This window comes from Alligator mississippiensis, chromosome 7, assembly GCF_030867095.1.
Source record: "Alligator mississippiensis isolate rAllMis1 chromosome 7, rAllMis1, whole genome shotgun sequence".
In the NCBI taxonomy this organism is placed as follows: Eukaryota; Metazoa; Chordata; order Crocodylia; family Alligatoridae; genus Alligator; species Alligator mississippiensis.
This window is the reverse complement of record NC_081830.1, coordinates 17,800,051-17,826,701: the sequence shown is the minus strand read 5'-3', so window position 1 is coordinate 17,826,701 and position 26,651 is coordinate 17,800,051. Positions and strand designations below refer to the sequence as shown.

Here is a 26,651-nt window from a genome sequence, read left to right as displayed (position 1 = left end):
CCAGCTCGGTCTTTCTTTTTCGAGCCGCCCTGCTTTCCGCTTGCTCCGGCCAGCTCGCTCAGCAAACAAGCGCAGAATCCCCGGGGCTACGCGCCCTGCGGGCTTCCTGGTCTGAAAAGAGCTGCTTGTTTTCCTGCAGCAGAACCTGTTGTCGCCCTGTGCGGGTGGTTCTGGGCGCACAGCCGTAGTTCACGGGACCAGGGTGGCCCTCCTTGCACGCCTGGCAGCCCGCTCCAGCGAGAACAAGGAGGGAGGGGAGTGGGTGCAGGAAAAGCTTGTGGCAGAGCAGCGGTGGGAGGGAGAAGGGGAGCCGCGACAGACCCCCTCAGGCCCCGGGGGAGGCGCACCCAGGCCTAGGGTCAGTGAGGATCTAGTCGGGAAACTTCTGGAGGGACTGGACATATTTAAATCAGCTGGCCCTGACGATCTCCACCCCAGGGTGCTGAGGGAATTAGCGGAGGTTATTGTGGGACCCCTGGCACGGCTTTACGAGCACTCGTGGTACTCTGGTGTGGTGCCAGAGGACCGAAAAAGGGCCAGTGTGGTTCCCATTTTCAAAAAAGGGAGGAAGGAGGACCCAGGAAACTATAGGCCAGTTAGTTTTACCTCGATCCTGGGTAAGCTTTTTGAGAGAATTATCCTGGCGCATGTCCGCGAGGGGCCAGCAGGGGAGGTTATGCTCAGGGGCAACCAACATGGGTTCATTTGAGGCAGGTCCTGTCAGACCAACCTGGTGGCCTTCTACGACCAGGTCACAAAATCTTTGGACGCAGGGGTCGCGGTGGACGTAGTCTTTCTGGACTTCAGGAAGGCCTTCGACGCTGTCTCTCACCCCATTCTCATTAAAACACTAGGGGACTGTGGCGTCGACAGTTACACAGTCAAATGGGTCACTAGTTGGCTGGAGGGCCGCACTCAGAGAGTGGTGGTAGATGGGTCATTTTCGACCGGGAGGGATGTGAGCAGTGGGGTCCCCCAGGGCTCATCCTCGGGCCCACACCATTCAACATCTTCATCAGTGACTTGGACGACGGGGTAAACACCCTGTTCAAATTTGCAGACGACACTAACATGTGGGGGGAATTGGGCACGCTAGAAGGGAGGAATAGGCTGCAATTGGACCTAAACAGGTTGCAGGGGTGGGCAGATGGGAACAGGATGGGTTTCAACACTGACAAGTGCAAGGTGCTGCACCTGGGGAGGAAGAACCAGCAGCATCCCTACAGGCTGGGGAACTCCCTTCTTGTCAGTGCGGAGGCAGAAAAGGATCTTGGAGTCATTACTGATGCCAAAATGAACATGGGCCGACAGTGTGGGGACGTGGTCAGGAAGGCCCAACCATACCTTGTCATGCATCCACAGATGCATCATGAGCAGGTCCAAGGAGGCGATCCTCCCCCTCTATGCGACACTGGTCAGGCCGCAGTTGGAGTACTGCGTCCAGTTCTGGGCGCCACACTTCAGGAGGGATGTGGACAACATGGAGAGGGTCCATAGGAGGGCCACTCGCATGGGCAGGGCAGGGCAGGCCGTATGAGGAGAGGCTAAGGGACTTGAACCTGTTCAACACTCCACAAGAGAAGGCTGATGGGGGATCTAGTGGCTTGTTACAAACTAGTCAGGGGGGACCAGCAGGCATTGGGGGAGTCCCTGTTCCCCCGAGCACTACCAGGAGTGACAAGAAATAACGGTCACAAGCTGGCAGAGGGTAGATTCAGACTAGACATCAGGAGGCGCTACTTCACAGTCAGGGCGGCCAGGATCTGGAACCAGCTTCCAAGAGAAGTGGTGCTGGCTCCTACCCTGGGGGTCTTTAAGAGGAGGCTGGATGAACATCTGGCCGGGGTCGTTTGACCCCAGTGCTCTTTCTTGCCATGGCAGGGGGTTGGACTCGATGATCTGTCAAGGTCCCTTCCGACCCTACCAACTATGAAACTGTGAAACCCTGCTCGGGGTGGCGGGTGACCGGTGACCTTGCATCAGCTTGGGAAGGCAGCGTAAGCGGGAGCAGGCATGACATACCTGCTGGGGCACGAGCAGCCTGACCGGGCCCGCTGGCATAAAAGCTCGCAGGACGCCGCTTTGCAGCAACGCGAAAACAACCGCTCGAGACAGCCGTCATGCAAGTGGGAAGGAGTCCCAGGTGAGCTGACCGTGGATGTCTTTTTGTCGCCAGGGATTTCTGCTGAGCTGTGCCGGGCCTGGGACGCAGAACTCTTCCTACATGTCTGCGGCAAATATCTTGTCAAACCTGGGGCAACACCACCCCCGGAAGGTGGCCCACCAAAGGTCTCTCGGCCTCCCCAGCCGAGTCCTTGCCTTTGGCGGGCTCTTCCCTCTTTCCTTCTGTTGTCGTATCTGCCCCGTAATCTCTGCGCAGAGTTGGCCTCTAGCCACGTGACGCAGTCTCATCCCCAGCCCGGTCACTCGACCCTTTAAGATCGCTGGCTCCGGTCGGCCGCCGCTGAAGTCGGGGCGTGTAGGGAGTCGGGGCCGAGCGTAGGCCTTAAAAGCTAGCTGTCGCCTGTGACGCATGCAGCCTTTGGAGGCCCGCATCTTGCCAACCTGAGCATGCACGTAACGTCGTGGACTTTGCCTACGGTGACACGTTACCCCAGGCTGCCTCGTTGAAGAACGGTACTGGCATGCTGGGCTTCCTCGGGAGGTAGATTGCCGAGACGAAAGCATCGTTGTTACCGTCTGCGGCATTAGTGAGCCCCTTCCCGGATGCTGTATCCAGTTCTCAGGGAAGGCTGATCAAGTGGAAAAGGTTCCTAAAAGAAATATGAGATTGGACTTGGGTATAGGAGCCCTTCCTCGGCAGGAGAGACTATGGCGGCTCCACCTGTTCACCTTCAGAAGAGAGAAGGTTTAGCAGCCATTTGATCGTGGGCTAACAGCAACCCTGTGGAGGGCAAGTTTCCAGTGGGTCCAGGCGCTCGAATCTGCCTGCCAGGGGCAGAAGCGACCACAGCGGCCGGAGGATGTGCCTGGCCGGATTCGTTCTCGGAATTGGGTGCCCACTATTTTCCAGTTACACGATGGGTTCTTTGCTAGAGGAACGACTCGCCCAGGGGTCTGATGAATTGTCCCTCGCCCAAAGTCCTGAAGCGAAGTCTGGGTCTTGGTAAGAGATGGGCAGGAGCATTGCCCGACGTGAGTCCGGTGGGAAGCAGACTAGGTGCACGCTCACGGGGATCTTGTCCATTTGCGGCCCGGCTGCCTCCTTTCTCCTTTCTGTCCTTTGGATCGCCTTTCTCTGTACTTTCTCTAGCTCTCGCGTTGTCTTTCATGGGTCAGGCGCCACGTCCACGCATTGCGGATGTCGAGCCATCCTTCCTGACCCAGGCTTGGCAAGCCCTGCCACCCCGGATGCGCATGGAGAGGCGCAGACAGGAGCTAGCAGTACTCTTTTGGTAAGGGGCGGAGGTTGGACGCCAACGGCAGCAGCAGAGCTAGGAAGCATTGTCAGGAGGGGCTAGCGAGTGCAGCAGACCGATGCTTGCATTGCGCTGGGGAGGGCGAAGCACAGAGAAACTGCAGATGGGACAAGGAGCGGGGGCAGCGGTGGAGGCGGGCAAGGGGTTGACCATTCCCTGCTTGATTTCAGCACGTAGGACAGACGGGGCCTGGGTTGCACCCACGACGACCTCGGGCTTCAGCCGGTCCTTCGCAGCACCCCTGGGAAACGTGGCGGGGAGGCCTGCCCCGCTGCCACGGCCTGCCCCTTGTTCTGTGACTGTGTAGTCCTGAGGACCCTGCCTGACCCCCCGTTTTTTCCCCACTCTTTCCGTGTAACAGTTTGAGCCGCTGTCTGAAGGATCCAGAAAGAAAGATCTGCACGGACCAGAGGACATGGGGGTCAACACAGGTATGCGTGGCGACGTGACGTGGGGGGGGGGGATCGACGTGGGAACATGACTGGCTAAGTTAGGTGATACGCTCTGGGGCATGCGGGAAGCCTGTAGCTAAGCCAGGAAGCGACTCGAGGCCTGCTGACCCCACATTCACTGCCCTGCTCAGAGCCTGTCATTGCTGCCCTGCCTGCTGTCTGCTGTGCAGCGCTGCGGGAACGCAATAGTTAGTTCCCGACCATCAAGCACTCAATTGTGCAGAGCTTGGCCCCGGCAAAGGATCCTGTCAAGCTGGTTACCGGCGTGCCAGCCTCGGGCCCACCTTTGTAGCACGCGGGGCTCGTTCGCTCGGCTTGTGGGCTCCATGTGGGCTAAGCGCCATGGCTGAGCGATTACGAGAGCAGGCTGAAGATGCAAAGGCGTTTCCCCGGACCAAATCCCACCCTGTCCGCAGGAGAGGCTTGTTTCTCGAGGAAGGGCCATGGGCTCGGTGCCCTTGGGAGACCCTGGCTTTATTCTATGTGACGCGACTGCTCTTTTCTCCACAGCAGCTGGCGCCAGCGTGCCGCAAAAACAGTCGTCTTTGTTGAAGAAGATCCCGAACATGCTATCCAGAGCGCACTCTCTCCTGTCCGCTTGCTTGTCGTGCCGCCGGAGGTCTCGGCAAGTCGCCCCGGAGTGTACCCCTACGTGTTAAGGTGTTTGAGGATAAATAAGGGAAAAAATAAATAGTTAGGACAAGATGCGGTCTGGTGGAAGCTGCCAGTGGTACTCTGTGATCGTTTGCCGCTTTGTTCTCCTGTTGTGACACTCAACAAAGCGGGCAGATGGGAGGCCTGCTCCGCAGGGAGGTTCCTCCTAAATAATGACAACGTACTTAATATGGGCTGATTAGGCACACGTTCACGGGTGTGCTAATTGGTGCCTCGTTGTTTCAGCTCCTTGTTCTCATTAGAAAGCTGCGGCCTCGCCCCGGCGTCACATGGATGCGGCCCACGCACGTTGCGCAATGGCCGTGGGGTGCTTGACCTCGCGCTTGCTGAACGACGTTTAGACAAAGCATCCCACCGCCCGTTTTTAAATGTGGTGCGGCTGCCTAGGAACCGTTGTCATGAAAACGCCCGCCCTCCCCACCTCTCAGCACACACATAGGCAGCCACAATTTCTTGAAGCTCTTGCTTTTGGCACCCCCACACCCCCTCCCAAAGTGGAGACAGTTTCCAGGCTGCCGTATGGTGACACCGATGCCCGCTCCCACCGGGAGCTTGCCCTGCCTGCCTGGGCATGGCCGCTCCATGACGAGGGTCTACAGTGAGCCACGGACCGTGGGCTGTGGAGGCCTGTTCTAGCAGGCCCAGTTCCTGCTCTCCGCCGTTCCTCTGGCACCTCTAGCTGCAGGAGCGTTTTGCCAGGCCGGGAAGGTGCTCCGCCGAAACCCCCTGTACTCGCTTCCGGGCCTCTTGGCGAGCCTGCGCTCAGGCTCGCAGGATGGGAGAAGACGGGGCATCGGGAGCACCTGCACTGGCCTCCTCCGCCGTCCAGGTTCCCAGGGCTACTGCTTCCCGAGGAGCCCTGACTACCTGTGTCTCCCCGAAGGCAGGCCAGCAGGACGGTCTGTTGGCTCCCGGAGGTTTCTCTGGCGAAGGCTGGCGGTCCTTTTACCGTAGCCAAGCCCGCCTCAGCTAAGGCCGAAGACGGTCGGCCGCAAACGATATCCTGGCAGGCTGGCAACGGCACGAGAGCAAGCTGAGCTAAGACGACACTTTGCAGAGGATGCCATCACATACTGGGGGGAGAGGGCCAGGGGGCGAGCTAGACGCCAGACCCGGAGAGGTGTCTAGCTCTGAACGGCAGCCCCCTAGGAACCTGGACCCCTGGCACAGCAGCAGGCCTGCGCTTAGCCGCCTGTACTGCCATGGTAGCGGCCCCCGCGCAAGCCGGCGCCGCCAGCTTCCAGGCACCCGCGCTTGGTTACGTCTTTGGCTGAGGCCTCCTGCTTAACACCGGCTGCTGCACCCAAAGGGGCGAGCAGATCGCAGGGGCCCGCGAGTTGCTGAGCCTGCCAGCAGGAACCAGCCCGCTCCCAGCGTACAGCAGAAGCGGATACTCCCGCCGAGAGGCTGCTCCTACCATCACCCGCAGATCTGGCGAGAGAGGCCAGACCGAGGTGAGGCTGCGATTTCCTCGCAGCAAAGAAAGGCCAGATGCACTGCAGCCAGGTGACGGCTAGGTGGGGCGCCGGCTTAACGTGCAGTGCTCATGCATGGTGTCGGGGCGTGGGGGCAGGGGAGTGGGCATCAGTTTGTGGGGGGTTGTGGGTGTGTGCAGGGAGGGAGTGTATGGGGGGTGCGGATATGTGGGGTCTGGCTGGGTATGGGGTTTGCGGAGGGTAGTGTGGCTGGCAGGTGTAAGGGTTGGCGTGTGTGGCGGTGTGAGGGGGGGCCCATGTGCATGGCGGCGTGTGTGGGTGGGATTCACCCTATGAGTGTGCATGCTTGTGCCCTCTCCCTCCCTCATTGCACACAGATCCACAGTGTGCTTGGCTCACTATACACACAGGGTGCTTTACTGTCACACACACACACTGAGCGTGCTTTGCTCACTACACAAAATGTGCTTTGCTCTTACACAGTGTGTGCTTTGCTCACTATGCACACACACACAACATATGCTATGCTCACTACACACACACAGAGTGCTTTGCTCTCACACGGAGTCTGCTTTGCTCAAACACACACATACTGTGTTGCTCACTATACACAGTGTGCTTGGCTCATTACACACTGTGTGGTTTGCTCTCACACACTGCTTTGCTCAATTCACACACACAAAGAATCTCTGTGCTTGGCTCACTACACACGCACTCAGTGTCCTTGGCTGACTACACATGCACAGACACTGAGTTTTGCTCACTACACACAGTGTGTTCTTTGCTCACTAAACAGAGACTGCTTTGTCCTCTCACACACATAGTCTGTGCTTTGCTCTGACACACACAGTGTGCTTTGCTCCCTCTCTCTCACACACACAATGTGTGCTTTGCTCACACAGTGTGCTTTGCTCTCATACACTGTGTGCTTTGCTGTCACAGTGCTTTGCTCAAGCACACACGCTGTTGCTCTCACACACACACGATGTGTGTTTTCCTCACATGGACACACATTGAGTGTGCTTTGCTCACTACACACACAATGTGCTTTGCTCTCACACACACAGAGCGTGCGCTTTGCTCACTAGGCACACACACAGAGCATGTGCTTTACTCACTACACACAGTGTGCTTTGCTCTCACACTGTGCTTTGCTCAGTACACATACACTCTCTGTGCTTGGCTCACTACACACACAGTGTGTTATGCTCACTGCACACACCGAGTGCTTTGCTGACTACACACTGTGGTTTCCTCTTGCACGCACACACACGGTGTGCTTTGCTTACCTACAAACACACTGAGTGTGCTTTGCTCACTACAGACACTGTGCTTTGCTCACACACAGTGTGCTTGCTCAAACACACACACTGTGTTGCTCACTACACTCAGTGTGCTTTGCTCACTGCACACAGACACAGAGTGTGCTTTGCTCTCACACTGTGTGCTTTGCTTACTACACACACACACAGCACTTTGCTCTCACACAGTGTGCTTTGCTTACTACACACTGTTCTTTGCTCTTGCGCACACACACCCGCACTGACTATACTTTTCTCACACGGTGAGAACCTCACGGTGTGGTTTGTTCACTACACAGTGCTGTGGTCTGACACAGAGTGTGGTTTCCTCTCACAGAGTCTTTGCTCAAACACGTACACAGACCATGTGCTTTGCTCAGTACACACAGTGTGCTTTGCTCTCACACATACACTGTATGCTTTGCTCACACACACACGCACACACACACACACACACACACACACACACACACACACTGTGTGCTTTCATACATTTCATAGACATTAGGGGCTAGAAGGGACCTCGTGAGATCAGCGAGTCCAGCCCCCTGCCAGAGGCAGGAAGTCTGCCAGGATCGAACGATCCCAGCAAAATAAACATCCCAATGCCCTCTGAATGAGTCCAGAGTCGGGGCTTGTACCGCCTCTGGGGGGAGTCTATTCCGGACCCGGGACACATGGACCGCAAAGAAGTTTTGCCTTATATCGAGTCTATATCGGCCCTTGAGAAGTTTGTGGCTGAGACCTAGTTATCCCTTGGGGAGCCCTGGTGAACAACTGTTCTCCCAGGTCCTGATTCGCCCCCTGGATATACTTATGGGCAGCCACCAGGTTCCCCCTGAGCCTTCTGTCTGCCAGGCTGAAGAGTCCCATGTCCCTTTTTGCTCACTACACACGCTGTGCTTTGCTCTCTCTCACACACAATGTGTGTTTTGCTCAAACAGACACACACTGAGTGTGCTTTGCTCCCTACAAAATGTGCTTTGCTCTCACAGTGTACTTTGCTCAAACACACAGTGTTGCTTACTACACGCAGTGTGCTTTGCTCTCTCACAGAGCGTGCTTTGCTGTCACAGTGCTTTGCTCAAGCACTACACACACACTGCTTTGCTCGCACAGACACACTGCATGCTTTGTTCACCACACACACACTGTGCTTTTCTCTCACACATAGACAGTGTGTGCTTTGCTCACTACGCACAGTGGGTGCTTTGCTCTTGCACACTGTGCTTTGCTCACACACACACACACACACACACACACACACACACAGAGTGTTGCTTCCTACACAATGTGCTTTGCTCCCTCTCTCACACACACAATGTGTGCTTTGCTTCCGCAAACAGTGTGCTTTGTTCACTACACAGCGTGCTTTGCTTTCACACACAGTGTATTTTGCTCAAACACACACGCACTCTGTTGTTCACTACACACAGTGTGCTTTGCTCTCACACACATACCCCTGTGCTTTGCTCACACACGGAGCATGTTTTGCTCACTACATACACAGTGTGCTTTGCTCTCTCACACACACAATGTGTGCTTTGCTCACACAGACCCACACTGTGTGCTTTGCTCACTACACAACGTGCTTTGCTCTCACTCACACACAGTGTGCGCTTTGCTCGCTACACACGTATGTGCATTGCTCAGACGCACACACTGTTGTTTACTACACAGTGTGCTTTGCTCACTGCACACACACACACACACACACACACACACAGTGTGCTTTCCTCAAACACGCACACAGTTTGCTTTCCTCAGTACACTCAGTACACACACACACACAGTGCTTTGCTCTCATACACATGTGCTTTGCTCACACACAGCGTACTTTGGTCAAACACAGACACACTACACGACGTGCTTTGCTCTCGCTCACACATAGACAGAGTGTGTACTTTGCTCACTAGGCACACACACAGTCTGCTTTGCTCAAACACACACTGTGTTGTTTACTACACACAGTGTGCTTGGCTCACTGCGCACACACACACGCACGCACACAGTATGCTTTGCTCTCACGCTGTGTGCTTTGCTCAATACACGCACACAGTCTCTGTGCTTGGCTCACTACACACAGTGTGTGCTGTGCTTACTACACACACAGTGCTTTGCTCACTGCACAGTGTGCTTTGCACACACACACAGTGTGATTTGCTCACTACACAGTGCTGTGCTCTCACACAGCGTGATTTCCTCTCTCAGTGTCTTTGCTCAAACACATGCGCACACCCTCTGTGTTGCTTGCCACACACACAGTGTGCTTTGCTCACTAAACACAGGCAACCAGCATGGGTTTATAGGAGGCAGATCCTGCCTGACTAACCAGGTCTCTTTTTATGACCCGGTCACAAAGTGCTTGGATGCAGGGCAGGCTGTAGATATTCTTTCCCCGGATTTTCAGGCCTTTGACACGGTGTTGCGACCGGTTCTTACGAGCAAGCTGAGTAGCTGCCGGGTGGATTTTTTCACAGTCGGGTGGGTGAAAAACTGGCTCGCGGGACGCCCCGAGAGCAGTGTCGGATGGGGCAATGTCTCCCCAGAGGGATGCGGGCAGGGGCATCCCCTAAGGCTCGGTCCTCAGAGCTGTGCCGTTTAATATCTTTGTCGGCGATTTGGACGAAGGGGTTGAAGGCACCTTGTCCAAATGTGTGGGTGACACAGAAAGATGGGGCATGGTAAACGTGTCGGAGGGCAGGGAGCAAACTGGGACAGATTTGGCTAGGCCAGGGAAGTGGGCCGATCAGAACAGGATGCGATTCAACAAGGGTAAATGCAAGGTGCTGCACCTGGGGAGAGAGACTCTCCAACCCGCCTATAGCCTGGTGGGGGACCGGTCTGAGCGCCACGACGGCAGAAAGGGATCTCAGAGTCCTGGCCAACACAAACACATGTGTGAGTCGCCGGCGCGATAAGGTGACAAGCAAGGCTAACCGCACGCTGTCTCATGCTGGCAGGAGCTTCGCGAGCGGGTCCAGGGAAGCTACCGTTCCCCAGTGCGCAGCATTGGTGAGACCGCAGATGGAGTACCGTGTCCAGGTTTGGGCAACGCGCTTCGAGACGGACACGGATTACCTCGAGAGGGTCCGGAGGAGGGCTGCTCGTACGGCGGAGGGCTGGCAGGTAAGACCAAGGGACCTGAATCTCCTCGGCCTCCGCCAGAGGAGGTCAAGAGGTGATCTTGTGGCTGCCTACAAACTCATTGGTGGGGGCCAGCGGGGAACAGGGGCACCCCTCGGGGTTACCAGGAATCATGGCCACCAACTCAAGGAGAACAGATTGAGTTGGGACATCGGGAAGAAATTCTTTATGGTGCGGGTCGCCAAAATAGGGAATGGGCTTCCAAGGGAGGTGGTGCTTTCTCCTGCCCTGGAGGAGTTTGGGAGGAGAGTAGACAGGTGTCTGGCCGGGGTCAGCTGGAGCCGGGGGTCGGACCCAATGATCTACCGGGTCCCTTCCGACTCTAGAGAGCGGCAAAATTTTCTGAACGTCTCTGACCAGAGAGATGCCCAGCCCCAACCGTGGTTTGGCCGTGCCTGGCTGCTATCTGACAGCACCCCCCAGCCACGGTGCTCAGGATAACGGCTCGAACGAGGTACTCTTGTGTGGGCTGGGATCGGGGATGGAAGGCCTGGTGGGGCCACGCCGCTCTACGACTCTGGGGCACCGGGCCACTCTCCCGGGCATCCCCGACCCGAGGACTGTCTGGCCCAAAGTGCGCTTCGGCCGTGCCGCGTCACCAACTCGGAGCACACCCCGCCCCATGCCTGTACTAAGGACATTGGCATGAGTCGGGAGCTCTTTTGGGGATGGAAATCCTCAGCTGCCCACGCTAGGACTCTGCTCAGGGGCAACCGGCAGGGGTTTGTCAAAGGCAAGTCCTGCCTGACCGACCCGGTTGCCTTGTACAACCAAGTAACTAAATCCTTGGACGACGGTGTCGCCGTGGATGTAGTCTTTCTAGACTTTAAGAAGGCCTTTGGCGCCGTCTCTCACCCCATCCTCATCAATAAATGAAGTGACTGCACAGTTGGATGGGTCAAAAACTGGCTGATGGGGCACACCCAGAGGGTAGCGGTGGACGGGTCGTACTCAACCTGGCAAGACGTGAGCAGTGGGGTACCCCAGGGCTCGGTCCTCAGGCCCGCACCATTTAACATCTTTGTCAGCGACTTGGACAAGGGGACGGAAAGCACGCTGTCCAAGTTTGCTGACGACACTCAGATGCGGGGCGAGGTGGGCATGCTCTAAGGGAAAGAGAGGCTGCGACTAGATTTAGACAGAGTACAACAGCAGGCAGATGAGAACAGGATGGGGTTTAGCATAGACAAATGCAGGGTGCTGTACCTGGGGAGAAGGAACCCACAGCATACATACAGGCTGGGGAGTTCCCCTCTTGAAAGCACGGAGGCGGAAAGGGATCTCGGAGTCACGACTGACTCCGAGATGAACGTGAGCTGCCAGTGCCAGACTGCAGCCAGCAAGGCCGGCTGTACCTTGTTGTGCATCTAAAGGCGCATCTCAAGCCGGTTCAGAGAGGTGATGCTCCCCCTCTACGCGACTTTGGTCAGGCCGCAGTCGGAGTACCGCGTCCAGTACTGGGCACCGCACTTCAAAAGGGACGTGGCCAGCCTGGAGAGGGCTCGGAGGAGGGCCGCCCGCTCGGCGAGAGGGTAGCAGGACAGGCCCTACAGGGAGAGATGGAGGGACCCGAACGTGTTCAGCCTCGGCAAGAGGAGGCTGAGGGGAGACCTGGCAGCCGCCTACAAGCTCATCGGGGGAGATTGTTAGCAAATAGGCAGAGCCCTTTTCTCCCCAGCACCACCTGGGGTGATGAGGAACAATGGTTATAAGCTGCTGGAGAATAGGTTGAGGTTAGAGAGCAGGAGGCAATATTTTACCGGTAGGGCGGCAACCATCTGGAATCAACTTCCCAGGGCAGCGGTCCTTGCACCTACTTTGGGCACGTTCAAGAAGAGGTTGGACAATCGATCACCTGTCTGGGGTCTCGGGAACCCAGCATTCATTCCTGCCTGTGGCAGGGGGTCGGGCTAGACGATCTCATCAGGTCCCTCCTGACCCTAGCTACTACGAGACTAGGAATCTGAAATACCACGCGTCGCAGCGGAGGTCCGTCAGCGGGGCTGTTCGCGCTGCCCTCTGGGGCCTGGCAGAATAGCGTCATCGAGGTTTTAAAGGTTGGGCATCCGCAGGCAGGCTTACGGTCTGAAAGCGAGTGTCGCATTGAGTGGGGATGTGCCCGGATGTCTTCGGGAGGCTCCCATGTGGCAGGGACATGCTCTGGGACGGTTCTGCGAGGGTTCAGCCCCCCCAAGCCCAGCAGAACGGCGCTGCCTTATCGGTAGCCATGTAAAGAGCCTGTGCGGATGGCGAGGACATTGGTGCCCGGCCTAGTTTGCGTAGACGTTAGGGCTGGAAGGGGTGGCGGAAGATCATTGGGCCCAGCCCCTCGCCCAAGGGGCAGCAAGTCGGCTGGGTCAAAGGCTGCCAGCAAGATAACCGTCCAGATGCCTCTTCAGAGTCCAGAGTAGGGGCCTGCCCCTCCTCCGGCGGCAGTCCATGCCAGGCCTCGGGGTGTCGGGCAGGACACAAGTTCTTCCTGACGTCCGGCCCGAAACCGTCTCGGTGATGTTTGTGCCCGTTTGACCTTGTCGACCCTCGGGGCGCTCCCAGATCCCCTGATGTATGGTTCGGCGGCCACTGGGTCCCCTCGGAGCCTGCAGTTTTCCAGGCTGAAGAGTCCCGTGGCTCTCGGGCTGTCCCCTGAAGGATTTCTGCGTGGCCACGGCGTCCTTTGGACGGGACAAGCACAGGGCCAGGGGCGGCCGGCGCCGAGGTGTGGCCCGAGAAGGGCTTCCGGGTCTAATCCCAGCCCAATGTCCAGGTCCTCGCCCATACCGGGGGGCGGTCCGCCGGCTGCCCCACGCGCCCGAGCCACGCTTTGGGCCAGGTCAGTCTCTAGTTGGAGATGTCGGGGGTGGTGGCTCGGTGGCACAGGGACGTGGGCCGGGGCGGGCCGAGAAGGATGTCCAGACATCGTCCCGGGTCTTTATTCGGACCCACGCGCGTTGCACTGTGGCCGGGGGGGCGGGCCTGCGGTCAGGGCTCTTTGGGACGGCGCCCGGTGGCTTTGCCACCACGCTTGGGGCGGCCCAAGAAGTGTTTTGCCCCGTCGTCCCGCCCTCATGTGGCCTGCCTGCAGGGCGCTGCACCGAGCTCCGCAGCAGTCAGGACGAGCGCCAGCCCGCCGCCACGCGCTCTCCTCAGGAGGCGTCGCCGACCGGCTCCAGCGGGGAGGGGGAGGGGGAGGGGGCGGCTCCCATTGGCGGGCGGGCGGCGCGGGGGCGTGGCCGGGGCGTGGTTGCGCGCGCGCGCGGGGGCCGGTTGCGGGCGGGGCGGGGCGGGGCGGATGGCGGCGCTGGCCCTGGTGCTGCTGGCGCTGGGCGCGGGGGCGGGCCCGGCCTGTTGCCGCGCGCTCCCGCTGCCCGCAGGCGCCGGCCGGGCGTTGCGCTTCGCGCACTACGAGCTGAGCGTGCCCCGCCGCCTGCAGCCGCGGCACGGGCGGCCGGCGGAGGTAGGTGGGCGCGGGGCGCCGCGGGGCGGCGGCTGGAGGGCCCGCGCCGACCCGGGCGTGTCTCCGTTGGTGGCAGGACGAGGTCTCCTATCAAGTGTCGGTGGCGGGGCAGCGCCGCGTGCTCCACCTGCTGCGCAAGAGGTCGGCGGGGCGTAGGCCGGGGGCGGGGCCTGTGCTGCCGCGAGCACCCGGGACAGTGTCCCTCTGCGCCCCTTCCTCCTCCCCGCAGGACCTTCATCGCCCGGCCCTTCCCCGTGTTCACCTACGGCGCCCGCGGAGACCTGGTCACCGACTACCCCTTCACGCGGGTAAGCCAGGCCCGCCCCGGGGCGTGCGGCGCGGGGGGACGGGGTGCGTCATGGCCGGGGCGAAGGGCGGCGAGCTGAGGTGGGCTCTACCCCGCAGGACGACTGCTACTACCACGGCTACGTGGAGGACGTCGCCGAGTCCCTCGTCGCGCTCAGCACCTGCGCCGGGCTCAGGTAAGGGCGGGCGCTGATGGCGGTGAGCCGTGTGCTCGAGGAGCTTGGTGCGGCAGCAGGGCCCGGCGGGGAATGAGGCGAAAGCGGGCGGCTGTTCCTTGGGGCCTGTTCCTTATCCCCGGTTCCCGGCTCCTGCGTGCGAGCTAATCTCGACACAGTGAAAACTAGGTATGCACAAAGGACGCCTCCAAAAGAGACAGGTTTTTATGAGCTCTGTCAGTGCTCGAATTAGTACGTTCAATTGTATCCCGTGTCCGGGACAGAGCCCTCTGCTAGAGTCCGAATCAGATGGGAGGACGGGGCTAAATGCTTCTCGGGCCATCCCAATTTTCCTGTCGCAGAGAACCCTGGCCCTGCTCCTGCCCGGCCCAAGGAATGGCGCGGCCGTGCCGGGCTGCCGACTGACAGCCTCCGTGCCCGCCGCACTGAGTATAACGGCTCCTGTACGAACCTGGCTTCGGGGCCGGGAGCGCGGCTAGACCTTCTCTCCGTTGGGAGAGCTGCGCGGCCCTGGGAGGAGTCTGCCGGAGGCATCTCGCCAGTGTTGCGCCCGGCCCAAAGCGCCGGGTGGCCCCTGCACTAAGTACAGAGACCTGCAAAAGGACCTCGATTTTGAGCAGGGATTCGAGCGAGAAACCCTTCTCGGGCCACCCCATGCTCCGTGCCACCGGGGGACTCCCAGACATCTCTGACCGGAGCGGCTCTCGGAGCCGTTCCGTTTAAAGTGCCCCTCTCCCCACCCCAGAGCATGTGGATTGAGGCCCCCGGGGACGTTCCCACGGCATTTCTCATGGAGGTCCTAGTGCCACCCGGAAACTTGGTCCAGTGACGTAAAGCTGGGTGTTGTCATTTAAAGCCACCTGTTCCCTGGCTAGCCAAGATTACATTCAAACGAGCTGGACGAGGGGACTGGCGGTCCGCCTTTGGCAAACCCCAAATGACGCACCTGTACCTGTCACTCAAAATGGATTGCCTTCGCAGGCGGTGGCCGCCCGACCTGGGGAGCTCCCTCCGAGCCCAGACGCTCTGGCAGGGAGTGTCACCCACAGCCGCCCTCCGGGGACCCGGCCACTTGTGGGCCAAAAGAAGGGCCCGCTTCGAGTCGGTCTACTTAGCGCAGCAGGCCCGGCACGAAGAAATCGCGCTCGGGGTTAGGCAAGGCTCTGGTCAGGTGTCTCTGGGAGAGTGCCCCGGCGCCACCGAGGCATGGTGCGGGACGGCCTGAGAAGGATGGGCAACGATTGCCTCGGGCCAAAGCCCAGTTCCTTTGGCAAGCCATTGTACGTAGTGCTAGCCGAGGGTTCATCAAGAAGGATGAGGGTGTGGGGGAGGGCGTGGGTACGGAGCTCCGCAATCGGCCCCGTGCCCCCCCTTCTGTCACCCCGCTTGCCCCTCACCTCCGTCCCACCGCTTTGGATCGGGCCCCGCTCCTCTCCTCCCAGATTCCCTGGCAGCAGTGCAAACTCTGGGCCGCCCGGCGCATGCTGCCCAGCTCGTGGCCCCCCGCCTTCTCGGGGACGCGCGCGCAGTTGGCTAGAAGCGTTAGAGACAGACAGACGTAAGAGACCCCCCCCCGGCAGCCAGACTCAGTCTTTTATTCTAGTACTGGACACGGGGGGCTGCAGTTAGCGGCCTGGCAGGAAGAAACCGGCGCTCTGGGCTGGGCCTGACTCTGGTCAGGGATGCCCGGGGGAGTCCACCGGTGATGCGGAGCGAGAGCATGGGGCAGCTGAGAAGGACACGCACCCATCATCCCAGCCCCAAATCCCGTTCCTTACTCGGGTCTGAATACCTAGCCCGGTGTCTAGGGGGCGGTGTCAGGTGGCCGCCTGGCACGGCTGCCAGGCAAGCCTCCGCGGCGGCAGCCAGACGCATTCCGGGGCCGCCCAAGAAGGATTCCCGGGTATCGTCACTGTGCCTTGTACGGGTCCACATATTTAGCATGGTGGCCGGGGCACCACGAGGCGGTCCCGTGGCATGGGTCGACGGCATTTTGGGCCGGGTGAGTCTCCCGCCGGAGGCATCTGGGAAAGTTCCCCAGTTGTGCGGAGGTTTCCCGCGGGGCGGCCCAAAAAGGATCTCTAGCGGTAATCCCAGCTCAGAAGGCAATTCCTTCTTCCAGCCTATGCCCTTAACACCAGTGGGGGGGCACGGCTGTCAGTCGCCCGCCCAGCGCGGCCAAACCGAGCCGCAGGCCATGCTCGTCTGCAGTTGCAGATGCCGAGGAGAGCTCCCTGGTGGCACGGAGGCATGGGGCAGGCTGGCCTGAGAGGGACGTCTCGGTATAATCCCCGCCTCAAATCCAGGTCCCCGTTCAGTTCCGCCGACGTAGCGTGGTGGCTGGGTTGCTGCCCGGCCTGGCCAAATGGCGCTGCCCAGCCCGGCCAAACGGCGCTTTGGCCCGGGTGAGTCTCCGGTTGGACGCGTCCAGGAGAGACTCGGGGCGGCACTGAGACGTGGTTCAGGGCGGCCCGAGAAGGATTTGCAGGCCTACGCACTTAGTCTAGCAGGGATGGGGGGCTGTCGGTCGGCCACCTGGCAAGGCCAAACGGTGCTTCGGGACGGGCCGGCATCCGGTCGGAGCCGTCCAGCTAAGTCCCACTGCGCTGCCGAGGGTGGCCCAAGAAGGAGCTCTGGGCAGAAACCCGCCCCAAATCCAGTTCCTTGTTTGGGTCCAGAGACTTGGCACCCTCTCGGGGAGGCGGGGGGGACATGTCAGCAGGCAGCCTGGCATAGCCAAACCGTGATTTGGGCTGGGCAAGTGTGTGGTCACAGATGTCTGGGAGCGTTTCCCAGTGGTGTAGAGACATGTTTTGGGGTGGCCCGAGAAGGATTTCTGGCCCTAATCCCAGCTTCCAACCCAGTCGCGTATTCGGGTTCGCGTGATGTCCAGCAGCCCAGTGCGGCCGAGCCGCACTTTGGCCCGGGCAAGTCTCCAGAGAGGCACGGGGGAGTTCCCTGGTGGCGCAGAGGTGTGTCTAGCTCAAAGCCAATTCCTTCTGTGAGCCTAGGCCTTTTGTGCAGCACCAATGTGGGGCTGTCAGTCAGCCAGCCGGCACACCAAAACTGCGCTTTGGGCCGGGCGTGACTCTGGCGAAGGGTGTCCAGCACAGTTTCCCCCCCAGGGGTGCAGAGCTGCCTCGGCAGGTGGCCTGAGCAGACAGTCTAGCTGCGATCGCGGCCCCATAGCTGGGTCCCCATTGGAGCCATGCTTCTCGGCCCGGCAGGTACGGGGGCCATCAGCTGGCACGGGTGGGCCGGGCAGGCCCGCGGTCAGCGCTTTTTGGGATGGTCCCCCAGTGGGAAGGTTGGACCAGCCCAAGTGGCTCGTTGCCCTCTCACGCCATCCGACTCGGACCTTGGCGGGGGGATATTACCGGACGTAGCAGGGAGCGCCTAGGCCTAGCTCCTGCCAGTCTCTCTCTGCAGGATGTGCAGCATGTGAATCCCAAGCGCCTATGGGGTAGAGATCGCCATAACCCGGGCGGTACTCCAAGAGGTACCCCTCTCCAATGGAGGGGATCAAAGCAGGCGCATGAGTGCTGTGGGAGGTGTAGGGACCCTTCTCCCCCTATAGAGCAGAGCCAGACCACCAATGGGGCCTTAACTACATACCTTTTAATGAGAGAACATCCTGGGAACATTACCGGTAGAAACCGAGCGGTATAGGGGACAGTACAACGCCCCGAGGGGGCAGGATTGAACAAAGGTTAGACAGTTACATTCACAGACATTCATGAAGTTGACAAAAGACGGTGTTAACCAAAGTGTCAAACACAAACAGCAGACCAAACAAGACTGGTTGGTGAAATATAAAAAGTTACAAAATACAAACTGTCAAATGACAAGGAATATAGGGCCTAGGTACCTGGAGGGAGAGAAAGGGGGACAACACCATAGCCCCTTTCCACTGCAAGAAGAAATTCCCCATTAGCTCACTCCCCCCAAGTCATCCCAGCTGTGACTTAGACCCCAGTGTCCCGCGTAGTAGGCAGAAACTCTACCATAGAGGCACCAGTACTAGCGTTGCTCTAAGCTGCTAGGGGTCTTGACCTTCCCAGCGGCCTGGCTTCACATCAAGCCACCTGGTCTCTGGTTGAAGGAGCTGGAAACAGGGCCAGGAACCTCTGGGGTCGCTGCTCAGATCCTTACCGGAGCTGGGGAGCCTCTCCTGCCAGCCGCAGCCTCTCATAGGCAATCCTGGAGCCCAGTGAGGAGCTTCTCTTGCCCGCAGCACCCTGCACTGCAGTGCCTGCAGGTCCTGCTCCTTCAAGCTTTTCTGAGGCAACTGCTCCAGCCCAGCTCTTGGAAGCACCTTCCTTGGGATCCCTCGCAGGTCTCCCTTGAGTCAGCTGGGCAGCCCCTGTTATCCCCCTCCAGGTGACCCAAGGGGCCAATGAGAGGACATGGAGGGTGAGTCTCTGGGGCCTGATTGGTGAGGAAAGGGAGTCCCAATCCCTCCAATCATCTTTTGTCCTTGCAAAACCCCTGGGCTAAGACACTGCCAGGCAGCCCCTCGCATCAGCTCGGACGCAGGCCCCGGGAACCGGGACCCAGGAACTGGCTGTAAGGATCGGGGAACCGGGAGGCAGGGGCCGGGAGTCAGCCCCGGGCTGCAGCATGCCAGCGGGGGAGGGCTGTCGCGCAGGGACCAGCCGCGGAGCAGGAGCAGGTGCGACAGGCAATACTGGGCGAAGCCTGCATGGCCCCCGTCGCGGGGCAGACCTTGCGGGGAAGCGGAGGCCTGGGCAGTCTGGTGGCAGGGGTCTCAGGGCCCGGTGGGCGCCCGCAGAGGCTGGGCTGTGTCCTGGCGCCTCTGAAGGGCCGCTCCACACTTGTAGGGGGCTGCTGAGGATCGAGGGGCGCAGCTATGGGATTGAGCCTGTGGAAGGCTCGCCCGCCTTCCAGCACATCGTGTTCCGCCTGGCGGAAGGGCGTGCAGCCACCCGGCACTGCGGGGTGGTGGGCGAGGCCTGGCGGCTGAGCCCGGCGGCCGGGAGAGCGAGTGGGGCGGTAAGCGGGGCGGCGAGCCTGCGGGGCCGAGTCCCAGTGGGTGTGCCCCAGGCCCTGGAGACGGGTGGTGGTCCGGGGTTGTGGGGGTGGGGAGGGGGAGGGGGGGGGGGCTTGCTGAGGACAGGGGCAGAGTCCGCCTCTGTGGCTGCGCAGCGGTGGGGCCAGACGGGGCTGCCCACAGCCGGGGGCGGGCGGGCGGAGCACGTGCCGGCGGCAGGGAGGCTCGGGCCTGGGAGGCACATGTCCCGGCACGAGCAGGAGGCGTGTGAGCTGTGCGGTCTGTGCGCAGCAGAGGAGGCCGTCGCCCATCTGGCTGCAGGCGCGCTACATCGAGGTGTTTGTCGTGGTGGACCGCGAGCAGGTCAGTCAGCGGGGCCTCGGCGGGGCGGGGGGCGCTGTGGGGTGCGGCTCGGCCGTCCCGGCAGCCAGGCCTGTGCTTGTGTCGTGCCAGTACGTGTTCCTGGGCAGGAACGAGACCTCCGTGAAGAGGAAAGTGTTTGACGCTCTGAATGCGGTGGACACGGTCAGTGGAGGGCAGGGCCCAGCCCGGGCGGGAGCTGCTGGGTAGTCCCGAGGGGGGGTGCACTTGCCTGTCCCTTTCCGGGGGGGGGGCATTGGGGTAGGTCCTGGGTTGGGGCGGGGGTGCTGGAGAGATGGTAAGAGGTGGAAGGCGTCCCTGCGTGCAGATGGGCGGTGTGCCGGGGCCCGAGGGAGGCTGAGGGTTGGCAGCCTAGCAGGGTGCTCCCGGGTTGTGGGGAGCTCGCTGCAACAAGAGAAGCCTGAGCGTGTGGGGCCTGCGCTCGTCCTGCTGCTCGTAGGTCTATCGGGCCCTCAACCTGCGCGTGGTACTGATGGGCGTGGAGATCTGGACGGACAATAACCGGGTGCAGGTGGTTGGTGACATGTCCGAGGTGCTGGCGGACTTCAGCACGTGGCGGGGGACGCACCTGCGGCCGCGGGTGGCACATGACGTAGCTCATCTCTTTGTGTGAGCGGTGGCTGGGGGGGCGTCCGTTGCGCTCTGAGGGAGACGGGTGCCTGGGCCAGCCGGGAAAGGGGCCAGGCTGGGCAGGGACCCCAAGGAGATCCCCAGAGCTGCGTCTTCTCCTGACAGGTACCAGAGCTATGGGGAGGTGCTGGGGCTGGCCTACGTGGGCTCGGCGTGTGACAGCATGGGCAGGCCCACCGGGGTCGAGACAGTGAGCCTGAGCCCCGGGGGGGCGGGGGGGGAGGCGCTTGCCGGGGCATGTTGCCCGCAAAGGTGCCATGGGTGCGTCTCGTCCCTGCGGCAGATGGCTAACCTGCCAGCCTCCTACTTTGCCCCTCTCGTGGCGCACGAGATGGGCCACAACCTGGGCATGCGGCATGACGTGGCGGGCTGCGTCTGCAACCACATGTACTGCATCATGAACCCCACCATCCAGTGAGTGCTCGGGAAGGGGGGCCGGGGCGCGACGCTCGGGCGGCGCTGAATGGGCGGGAGGCCGTGGCGGTCATGGCCCTGCATGCGTCGACGCAGGGAGACCCCGTTGTTCAGCAACTGCAGCCGGATGCACTACGCGGAGCTGCTGCTGGACCGCAAAGGGGACTGCCTGCTGAACCTGCCTGCGGAGGACCTGCTGTTCACGGGCAAGGACTGTGGGAACAAGGTGGTGGACAAGGGGGAGCCGTGCGACTGCGGGCTCCCGGAGGAGTGCCGCAGTGACCCGTGCTGCAAGGCCGGCTGCAAGCTGAAGCCCGGGGCAGCCTGCGCCGGGGGGCTGTGCTGCCGCGGGTGTCAGGTAAGGGGGGGGTCTCTGGCAGGTGCCAGCCAGGGAGGGAGGTGGGCTGGGAGTCTCTGCAGTACGGGACGGTGCCACGAGGTCGGGTGGGGGCGCTACACGGGGGAAGGGGCGGCACGGAGATGAGCGGGGGGAGACGGGCTTGGCTCCCGGGGGGAGGCAGTGGCCCCTGGGGCCTGCAGGCGGGGGCGGGTAGCGGAGCCCCTGGGCACTGGGGAGGCCGCGTGCGCCAGCAGGAGGAAGGGCTCTGGCGGCCTGGCACTCCCCGCAGCTCCTGCGCCAGGGCACAGTGTGCCGAGAGAGCAGCAACAAATGCGATGTGGCCGAGTACTGCGAGGGGAACTCGACGCGCTGCCCGGAGGATGTGCACCTGCCAGACGGGGCACCTTGCGGCAAGGGCAGCCGCTGCTACCGTGGGTCCTGCTTCGATAAGGACATGCTCTGCGTGCGCATCTTTGGCAGGGGTAGGAGCGCAGCCGGGCTGAGGAGGCGTGGCGCGTGGCCGGGTGGCCCGGGCCTGTTGGGCGGCGGGCCTGGCAGCGACGGGGCGAGACCTAGCGATACGTAAGATGAGCAGCTGGGGCGGGAGTAGAGCTGGGGGTCAGCTGAGCCACAGAGAGGCTGGCGGGGTGTGGGACACGGTACCCAGCAGAGGCACGGGGCAGGTCGGGGCCAAACGGGAGCTGCGGCAGGCAGGGAGGCTGTGGCGGGCTGACCGGATCTCCTCTGTCGTGTGCCACAGGGGCAAGAGCAGCGCCACCGGCCTGCTTCCACGCAGTGAACGTCCACGGGGACCGCTTTGGCAACTGTGGCAGGAACGCGCGTGGCCCGCGGTACCGGCGGTGCGCCCCCGAGTAGGTGCTGGAGGGGGGAGGGGTGGGGGTGTGGTGGAGGGGTGGGTGTTAGTGCTTGGTGGCCTTTGCTGTTACCAGATTTGCCCGTCACTTTGGGGTGCGCTCATTTATTAGGGATGCGTTTCTAGGGCCTCGGTAAGTCTCTCCACGCGCTGCTTGTGTTACTTGAGTTTCTAGACGGAGCTGCGTCTCTGCCTTCTGCCAGTCCTCACCTCCAAGGGAGCCGTGTCGCGGGACTCTTTTTCTACAGGGCTGGGTTCCTCCGGTCCCCGAGTCGGTCACGCGCGTGCAGGTTAACGTGACGCGCCTGATCCGGCCGGGTCGATTGGCCTGGACGGGCCAATGCCCTCATGTGCCGAGAGTCGGTTTGTTAAGGTACCGATTGACTGTGGGCAGACGCGAGCGCACGGGTAAAGGGAGTACCTTTGCGTCCAGCTGGGCATCTGGCGGACACCCTCACAGGCCAGCTCTCGGTTTGTTAGGGCCCGTCTGAGCCCAACCGGGGCGATCAGCCCATGCGAGCTGAGGCCCTTGCGCGTTTCCAACTCAGCGCATCCCAAAGTCCGGCCTGTCGACGAGCCGACGCCATGGTATTTCTGGGCTTCGCAGGGATCTTTAGCTTGGGTCCGAGACGCGTCACCGCAGAGCGAGCGGGGGAGCAAAAGTAACAAAGGAAAAAGGTGCCCGGTTTCCCCTGGCATGACTCTAACGGCAATCAATTGCTAGGCGTGTGAAGTATGTCACGGTACGAGTAGTAATAGCTGCGCGAAGGAAAACCAACGCAAACCATTGTGATAGTACCGTAGCGTCTCGAAGTCTTTGGGGAAGATTAGCTTGGGTCTACCCGGTACGGTTCCGGGTCAGAAATCTAGGCCTAGAGAGAGCAAAGAGAAAAGAGAGAGAGAGCGTGATCAGCGGCATCTGGCTGGTCCAAGGCACTCGGGTTCCTGCGCGGACGGGCCAAGTTCTCAGCGCAATCCTCGAGGGGAGGCGCTCCGTTTGTTTCGGCTCGTTAGGAATGATGGCGGACGGCACGGGAGAGAGGCCTCCTCTTGAGGTGCCACGGTGCTGCTTTTGTACGTGCGTTTGTACCCTCGGGTCAGCTTCTGTGAAGAGGTCTTTGAGTAGCGGTGAGAATCGTCCGGTCTACCAATGAGGGGTCGCGCGGTTCGGAACGTCTCCGGAAATCGGGTAATGGCCAGGAGCAACGTCTATGTTTAAGGAGTCGCCGGACACTTGGGAGCACACTTGACGTTCCTGTGGCTAGCAGATAGACCAGATGGGGGACCTCATTGTTTCTGTAGAAACAATCGCTGGCTCGCGGCTTCGGGGTTGCCACAGGTTAGCGTGACTCGTTGCGATCTCGCTCAAAGCCTTTGTCCGCTTTTGCGGGGAGGAGTTGCACTGGTCCTGGGAGAAGCGCGATGGCATGTGCAGTCGGGGCTCTGACGGGCCAGATTCCGCGACTGATCCTCAACTGTGGTGCGAATGTCGCCCGTACCACCTCCGACTCGGTCTCTCGCCTCTGCGTTCCCTAACCTGGCGACCGAGTGTTAGTCAAGCGAGTCGCAACGGGCCTCCCATAGCCCCAGGTGCCTGTTCAACGTGAATTGTACTTACTTCTGGTTAGATGAGGCGTGTGTGGGGAGTGGGAGCCCTTTGTAAATCCAGATTAGAATTGGTCTGATCAATGTGGAGCCGGGCGTGCGTAAGCGTGGACCGAGCAGCCTTCGAAGCGCAGAGCGCCCGTCACACGGCGCTCCCCCGCTTCTCTGATCCCGGAATTTTCTGCGGTCTTTGCTTCGGGTCCTCTGTTCTCCATCTCCCATGTAAGGGAATTGTCGTCTGGTCCTGTCTTGGATGCAAATGAGCCCTAGGGCAGTTTTTCCTTCTGGTCACCCGTATGCGGAGGGCTTTAGGTGTATCTGCTGCAGCATTTTCATTGTCTTTTGTAGTCGGTTCTAGTTTGAGGGGGGAGAATTCTTTGCGAGGCAGAGAGGTGGCATCCTGGGCCAGGGGTCCCTGAGAACATGGAGCAGAGAGGTCACCTCACGACCCAGCTGTCAGGCCCTGGCCGTGGGGGGTTGGGGCGGCCGTGGGGGAGGCGGGGTGCGGGGAGCGCCCGGCACCTGAGTGCAGGGTCGTAAGGGCTTGTGTCGGGGCTGTGCAGGGACGTGATGTGCGGCAGGCTGCAGTGTGTGGATGTGCACCGCCTGCCCAACTTGGGGGACCGCGTCACGGTGCTGCAGCACGCCACGGACGGACTCGTGTGCTGGAGCGTGGACTACGACGCGGGGAGGAACGAGCACGACACAGGAGCGGTGGACAACGGCACGCCGTGCGGGGACAAGAAGGTGGGGGCTGGGGGGCAGGGTGGGGGCTGGGGGGCAGGGCAGCTCATGTGCTGAGCTGCTGGCGGCGGGGTGCTGGGAGAGGGACGGCGGGGTGGGGCACCCGTCCCTGCAGGGAGGCTAGGCCCTGGGCTCAGAGCAGGGCCAGGAGCTGGCGGGTCAGGAGGCAATTGCCTGCAGCTTGCCCTGGGCAGGGAGGGGCTAAGTAGGGTCACCAACCCGCAGGAAGGGGCCGGGCTGAAAAGCCGGAGCCTAACCAGGGCAGTGCGGGGCTGGCCGCAGTGGGGAAAGGAGCTGCTGGCCAGAGGAGTTGCCAAGAGTGAGAGTTGTGTCGGGTAGCTGTGGTGCTGGCCCCAGTGTGGCATGTAAGGCCTGGGTTGGGGGTAGTAAGCTTCTTCCCCTTGCATTCAGTATGAGGGGCCTTGGCCCTAAGGCAGAGGGTCTCGGGGTTGGCAGCTGCTCTGCAGAAAGGGCAGCAGGAGGCTTGATGTCAGGGCCAAGGTGAGTGCTGGAGATGGAGGTGTTAAACTGTATGTGCTGGGGGGTGGGGAAGAGACAGGGAAGAGGGGCTAGGGCTGGGGAGAGCCCTGAGGAGGCCCTGGCAAGCCCACAGGTGTGTGTTGTTGAATGTGAGAGGCCCACAGGGTCTCAGGTGGGGCTGTTCAGGGCTGCTTGGTTTGGTAGGGGATTGCCACCTCTCAAGGCTTTCCCCCCTGCAGCGGGGGCATTGTGGGGCTGGAACTGTAGGCTGGGAAGCAGGGGAGGGGACTTTGTGGCTGGTGGGCAGGGGAGGTCCCAGCTAACGGGCTGGCTTTGTTTGTCTCGGCAGGTGTGCATGAACCGCACGTGTGTGGGGCTGTTGGCGGACCAGGGAGCATGCCATCCGCAGAGGGACTGCAACGGCAACGGGGTGAGTGCTGAGTTGGGCATGGCTGGCTGAGGAGCGGGGTGGAGGGGCCTGGGGCTGGGATGGGGTGCAGTGGTGTGGGCTGGCATGCTGCCTGGTCCCCTTGCACCCTCCCCCCTACCCCCCCAAGGATGCTGCAGTGAGAGTGGTGAGCCTTGGGAAGGTTGTAGGGCTGGGGGTGTGAGGTGGCTGTGTGCCGTGGGTGAACTGGGAGGCTTGGGGGTGATGCCTGATGTGGGGGAGGTGGGGCTGCCCTGTGGAGGTGGGGAAGGAGTGGTGTGTTGTGGGGCTGGGCGGTGGAGGGGGAAGGGGTGTTGTCCTGTGTGGGCGAGGGGGCTGCAGTAACTGGGCTTGTGGTGTGTGAATTGCAGGTGTGCAACAGCAAGGGCAACTGCCACTGCCACGTGGGCTGGGCCCCACCAGATTGCCTGCAGCCTGGCTCGGGGGGCAGCGTGGACAGCGGCCCCGTGCGCAGAGGTAAGCGGAGCGGCCCAGGGTGGCTGGTGGGGGCCGTGGGTGGTGGCGACGGGTGCCAGGGTTCTGCTCGTGTGCCTTCATTCCAGGGTGGATTGATTCCAACAAAGGTGTGGTGGGTTTTTTTGTTTAAATGCTGACGGGGAACCTGGCAGAGAGAACCCTGGTGGAAACGAGCGCGATTTGAAATCCAGGTTGCTGAGGATACTTCTTTGTGCAGGCGCTGGATGGCAGTGCCCTTCTTATCCCTTTTTGTCTGTGTGTCTGCATTGTAGTCAGTCTCATGAGGGAGGCGTAGCAAGACACACGCTGTCTGTCTGTGTTCTGTGACCTAGTTGTCATCTTCCCCCGGCCCCGCAATTGCAGCCAGTTCCTGGAGCAAAGGGGAAATGGGCAATTTGTTGCTTGTCCCCCTGCCGGTTGATGCGTTTCTGAGGTTGGAGTGAGCAGTAGCCCACGAGGAAAGGATTTGCCCAGTGCCCGCAGAGGAAGGTAGCACTGTGAAAAGTTGGCGGGGTCCCCGAAAGGACCGCGGCTGGGGAATGATTGCTGCCAGTCAGGGGAGTGCCTCGGCTAGAGGTGTGGTTGGCACAAACGTCTATGAGAATAGGCTGGCTTTTAACTGAGGGGGCATGGCAGCCAGCCAAGAAAACGTCCGGAGCCGAGCTGAAACCAAAGGGTCGCGAGGGTGGGAATGTGTGAGGTTTGGCGGCAGTTTTGCGGTATCTGTGGAGAAACTCTGTAGTCTTTGGCCGTGATGTGCAGGCAACAGGTGCTGTGGCCTTAGGCGATGAGGAAGGAGCTGCTGTGTGTGGCGCGTGTGGTGGCAGTGGGTCTGTTTTGCGGATTGTTGCCGCGGCTTCTGAAAAAATGTGTTGTGGGTC

At 60.9% G+C, this 26,651-nt stretch overlaps 1 protein-coding gene across 5 annotated transcripts in view; it reads left to right on the top strand.

The window, feature by feature from the left end:
* LOC102559746 (disintegrin and metalloproteinase domain-containing protein 20) overlaps positions 1–26,651 on the top strand; it is a 39,759-nt gene that overhangs the window by 11,411 nt on the left and 1,697 nt on the right. For 4 of the 5 annotated variants that reach the window (XR_009463359.1, XR_009463358.1, XR_009463357.1 and 1 more), the window contains exons 6-8: positions 1,882–3,416; positions 3,802–3,871; positions 4,403–4,628. Coding sequence is in view for 1 of the 5 variants with exons in the window: in XM_059730641.1 (XP_059586624.1) it covers positions 6,059–6,084; positions 10,268–10,433; positions 13,982–14,046; positions 14,135–14,213; positions 14,311–14,387; positions 19,229–19,400; positions 19,690–19,761; positions 19,852–19,923; positions 20,219–20,388; positions 20,515–20,599; positions 20,693–20,823; positions 20,920–21,181; positions 21,453–21,645; positions 21,924–22,035; positions 24,206–24,389; positions 25,216–25,296; positions 25,665–25,770 (2,053 nt within the window). In the remaining 4 variants the exon portion in view is untranslated. Of the gene's footprint in view, positions 1–1,881; positions 3,417–3,801; positions 3,872–4,402; positions 6,085–10,267; positions 10,434–13,981; positions 14,047–14,134; positions 14,214–14,310; positions 14,388–19,228; positions 19,401–19,689; positions 19,762–19,851; positions 19,924–20,218; positions 20,389–20,514; positions 20,600–20,692; positions 20,824–20,919; positions 21,182–21,452; positions 21,646–21,923; positions 22,036–24,205; positions 24,390–25,215; positions 25,297–25,664; positions 25,771–26,651 lie in introns of those variants that run through there. The other variant, XM_059730641.1, reaches the window with a different exon arrangement.